The 5,396-nt window shown below is 36.0% G+C and overlaps 1 protein-coding gene across 1 annotated transcript; it reads right to left on the bottom strand.

Annotated features, from left to right (window-relative positions):
• Positions 1 to 480: 480 nt before the first annotated feature.
• Positions 481 to 2,460, bottom strand: LOC106384574 (putative F-box protein At1g50870). Its single transcript, XM_022697855.2, has one exon. It carries the CDS (start codon positions 1,856 to 1,858, stop codon positions 650 to 652), a length of 1,209 nt encoding a protein of 402 aa, XP_022553576.2. The 5' UTR covers positions 1,859 to 2,460; the 3' UTR covers positions 481 to 649.
• Positions 2,461 to 5,396: the final 2,936 nt, after the last annotated feature.

Raw genomic sequence — 5,396 nt, 5'->3', positions numbered from 1 at the left:
GGAGAACTCTCCAACACTCCTACAACTCTGATCAAAAACGTGGACAAGGCCGTCCAAAACCGCATCTCCAGTTTGCGTTCCATGGGAGTTCGCAAGCACAACAAAGCCATGGAAACATGGTTTTCAGTTAGATAAAATTTTATTTCTTTTCCAATTCCTTAGAAAACACTCAACTTATGCTGCAGTCATTGTAAAAAAGTTTTTTCTTCAATAAATTTAACTTTCATTAAAAAAAAACACTTGTTCAACTTAGAAAGCTGTAGCTTTAAGTCTTTAACTTTACCATCGGCATCTCTTGACTTATCCGCTAAAACATGAAGCTCGATGTTGGTTGTTGTCAAGGCAGCCCATAGCTGAAGCAAAAGTAGCCCCAGCCCTGGCAAGTTGGCAGAATATAATTTTGCACGAAACGTTTCCTATGTTTTCGCATTGTTGGAATAATACGGACCTCAACGAACGGAAAAGATAAGTCTCAATACGGACATAACTTAAGAATCATTGAAGCATTGTTGGAGTAACATTGGAGAACATCAAGGTACACAATATATGTTCTCAAAAAAGATCACACGAAAAAGTCAAAAACATAAAAGAATCACTGGAGAACGTTAATTAAGGAAACAAAGTAACATTGAGAACCTAAGACGGTGCTCTACAAAAAAAACAAAGTAACATTGAGAACCGAAGGCGGTGGCTCTACAAAGAAAAGAGACTCGATGTGATTTGGGAAAACATCCATAGTGAGCGTGTGGCTGCTAGAAAGTCCACAACGGCGTCTAAACTCACCCATATTTCTTTCAAAAAACACTTCTCTAGTACTGCTTCTCCTCGGATCTAAATATAAAATATAAAAGGCTTCTTTGAAACAACATGGAGCAAAAATAAACTCACCAGCATCAGTAATGCCCCTGAAACGTATACAATCCCTCCGTAGGTTCTCACATGGTAAATGAAGAACAAAGAGTTCACGTCTCCATTCGTGTCCATGTGCATCTTCCAAAATATAGAGTTTAACAACATGATAATCATGAGTAACTAAGGCTAGCCTTCCCTCATAAGGTATCATATGAAGCTTACGAGAGCGACCCTCCAGAAATTTTATAATATTGAAATTTTCAGATTTGACATCAAAGCTCATTATGATATCATGACCATCACCAAGAAGACGAGCTGTATAATACAGAATCCCATTGAAGCATCGCCCATATTCTCCCCTTGGGAAATGCATAGGGCAACGTCCTTTGGTTATTATTCTCCATGATTCTTTAGCTCCCAGTGTAAGAACCTGAGGCTGATCGGAATATTTATTAGTTAATACACAAAGTACTTTGTGTTTACCCTCCAATGAATTGTATCCTAAATAAGACGACCAACCGTCTCGAGTCGACATGTGTTTACCGGGATGTGGTAAGGCTAAAAACCGTCTCAAGGTTGGGTTCCAAATTTTTAACACGGGTACTAGAATCAGTCCCTGGACGCTCTGGGATCGTGGAGAGTCACAATCTGTGTTTGTTATTTGATAACTGTAGAATGAAGAACAAGTCGACCCGTCAGGAATCTGGTGTTGAGGAAACGAGAAAACATAATCTCCCCAACTTGATGAGAAGGTGACAAGAAGAGTCGGCAATCGTGAAGTGGACCGAGACGTGAACGAGTTGATAAAACTAGGAAGAGTGATAGAAGAAGACCACAGCTTCGAGACGCATTGATATCTCAGAATCGATTTCGCAGGAAGTCGTGAGAGTATCTCCAAGGTTAGATCAAGAGGAATATGGTTTGGTTGTGGTTTACCATCTCTGGATCTCTCTAGTCTTCTTCTCTTCTTGTTCATCCATGGCTGATTCTTCTTAAAATCCCTCATTCTTTCTTTCCAGAGTTATATGCCCCTTTTACTAAAATCGGTTCTATTTAGGGTTCAATATAAATATATAAACATGGTAACGTGGATGGCACAATATATAAAATACTAGACGAAGACCCGTGCAAGAACATGTATCTATAAATTATTTTACGTATTATATATTCTTTTATATATTATAAAATAATATATATATATATATATATATATATATATATATATATATATATATATTATTGGATAATTAAAACGTTAGTAACTATTACGTATATAATTAAATTGGTGTGAATACGTAAAAAAAATGTTTATTAATTCAAACGATCGTTTTTTCTATTTTCTATTTTATATAATTAAATTTACATAATATATACATAAATAAATAGTATATTTTTAATATTGATATACTGTTAAATGATGCGTTCAACTTATTTGTATCTTTTTATAAAAAAAAAAATTAATCGCTCATAACAATTTTTCATTGTGCAATGTTTTTGAAAGTTTTCGTAATTTATAATTTTTATAAACATTCAATGCAAATTTTAAATATTAAGTTGTCAATATTTGTTCAAATATTTTATCAAAAAAAATTGTTCAAACAAAATTTCAAAATTAAAATCTTTATATATTAATATGGTATATAGTTTAATTAAAAGATATTAATATATATGAGACTTTCTACTTACATGATTTTGTAATAATTTGTATCTTGTCATTAAAAAAATTAAATCATGGATCATAAAATTTTTAATATGAGACTTTTTAAAAAGTTCAAAATATAACATATACAGAAAAATCTAAATTTTTATTATATGGTTAATGTGATTGTTTAATTTATTCTAATAACTTAAAGTTAAACAAAAAAGATAGAGAATATACTAATTTGTATCAAATCTTTATTATTCAAAATCATTAATTGTCATATATACTTTAGCCACATTAGACAATTCCATAATTTTTATTTAAGGAAAGAATTGAGAACATTAATAATTAATTTATGATTAGTTTAATAAAAAGCTTATTATATATTTTGATGGACCAACCCATTTTTCTAAACATTCTAAGAATCATTGGGGTGATGACATGTGGCTACCTCAAATGTTGTAATGCTTCTCTTTTAATATATAGGTGCACTACAAGAAAACACGCCGAATTCTGACGGAGGTTCCGACGGACTTCAATGTCGTCGGACGTTTGTGACGAATTTCCGACCAATTTCCGACGAAAACAAAAAATTTGAAGTCGTCGGAATTCCGTCGGCCATTTCCGACGAATATCCGAGGAAACATGGCTCGTCGGAATTTTCCGATGACTTTTCGACGACATTCCGATAAAACATATAACCGTTGTAGTCGTCGGAAATTCGTCGGAATATACCGATGAACTTCCGACGACATTCCAATTAACAGATATAACCATTACCGTCGTCGGTATTCCGTCAGAATTTTCCGACGAATTTCCGACGAACCATGTGACCGTTGCCGACAAATATATATGACCGTTTTATAGCCGTTTGAGATTGGAAAATAACGACAATATTCCGACGGACTGCTTTACATCCGTCGGAAAGTCGTCGGATGGTCGTAAGCAATTTCCTATAAATGCAACCCCTCCTCATTCAACTCATTCACACTTCATTCTCTCTTCATTCTCTTTAGTCATAAAAATTCCGTGAAAATCATGTCTTCAGAAGCTTATTATCGTTCGTGGATGGATAAACCTCATTTGGATCCCAACATCAATTTCCTTACGAAAGAATACATTCAAGGGATTGAAGAATTCATGAGGCTTGTTCAACAGCAACCGGATGCAAAAAGTGGTATGGTAAGATGTCCCTGCTCTACTTGCAATAATAATAAGGTTATAAAAGAATTTGATGTTTGGACTCATTTGTATATGAAAGGGTTTTCACGTAATTATAAAGTTTGGTACCTTCATGGGGAAACTTGTTATGAATATGGTAGTACTAGCGAACCTCAACCTGTTAGTGAACTTCAGCCTGATATTATGTTAGAAGAATCTAGAACAGATATAGATTATGGTGTAGGTACTGAGCAGATGGTACATGATCATTATAGAGGGGAAGAACCAAATCCCGAATCTATGAGATTTTTTGACATGTTGGATGCAGGAAAACAACCTTTGTATCAAAATTGTAGAGATGGTCATTCAGCCTTATCATCTGCAACTAGATTAATGGGTATTAAGACATACTATAATTTGGCTGAAGAATGTATGGATGCGATTACTGATTTTGTCAAAGGTATTCTACCTGAGGATAACCTTGCACCGGGTTCATACTACGAGGTTCAGAAACTTGTTGCCGGTCTTTAACTACCGTACGAAGTGATAGATGTATGTATTGAAAACTGCATGATCTACTGGAAAGCGGATGAGACACGGAATGTATGCAAATTTTGTGGGAAACCTCGTTATCAGGAGACGAGGGGAAGAGTTCTGATCCCGTTCAAAAGAATGTGGTATTTACCTTTGACGGAAAGATTGAAGAGGTTGTATCAGTGTGAGCGCACAGCAAAAGCAATGAGATGGCATGCAGAGCATTCCACAAATGGTGAGATTAGACATCCTTCAGATGCGAAGGCTTGGAAACATTTCCAGTCAACATGTCCAGAATTTGCGGAAGAGAGAAGAAATGTTTATCTTGGATTATCTACTGATGGTTTCAGCCCATTTGGAAAGCATGGAAGACAGTATTCTCTATGGCCAGTTATTGTGACACCATACAACTTACGGCCGAGCTTGTGCATGCGACGAGAGTTTTTGTTTCTCTCAATTCTCGTCCCCGGGCCAGATCATCCTAAAAGATCACTACATGTGTTTCTTCAACCACTGATATATGAGTTGCAACAACTATGGGCGCATGGTTTTGAGACATACGATGTTTCGTGCAAAGAAAACTTTCAGATGCGGGCAGTACTTATGTGGACAATAAGTGATTTTCCAGCATATGGTATGTTATCTGGATGGACAACACATGGGAGGCTATCATGTCCATATTGTCAAGATGACACAGATACTTTCCAACTAAAGAACGGAAGGAAAACGTGTTGGTTTGATTGTCACAGACGATTTCTACCACCTGATCATCCATACCGCAGGAGTAAGACTTCGTTTACGAAGAACAAGCAGGTGTTTGATGGTCCACCTGAGGAAGTTAGTGGGAAAGATTTGTTGAAGCAGTTTAGGTATTTTGATGCAGAAAGGACGCCAGATGTAGGTGGACATGAAAACATTCGAGTCAGTGCGGTTGGAGAGCTACATAACTGGCACAAAAAGTGTATTTTCTGGGATCTGCCATATTGGGAGAGTCATCTATTGTGGCATAATTTAGATGTCATGCATATTGAGAAGAACTTCTTCGACAATCTGATGAACATAGTCCTTAACATCCAAGGTAAAACGAATGATAATTTGAAGTCAAGGTTGGATTTAGTCGATATCTGTGATCGTTCTGAACTTCACGTTGATGAGAACGGTACGGCCCCTTTTCCCATTTATCGACTGGATGGTGCTAGAAAAGAAG

This window comes from Brassica napus, chromosome C3, assembly GCF_020379485.1.
Source record: "Brassica napus cultivar Da-Ae chromosome C3, Da-Ae, whole genome shotgun sequence".
NCBI lineage: Eukaryota > Viridiplantae > Streptophyta > Magnoliopsida > Brassicales > Brassicaceae > Brassica > Brassica napus.
This window is presented reverse-complemented; position numbering and strand designations above follow the sequence as displayed.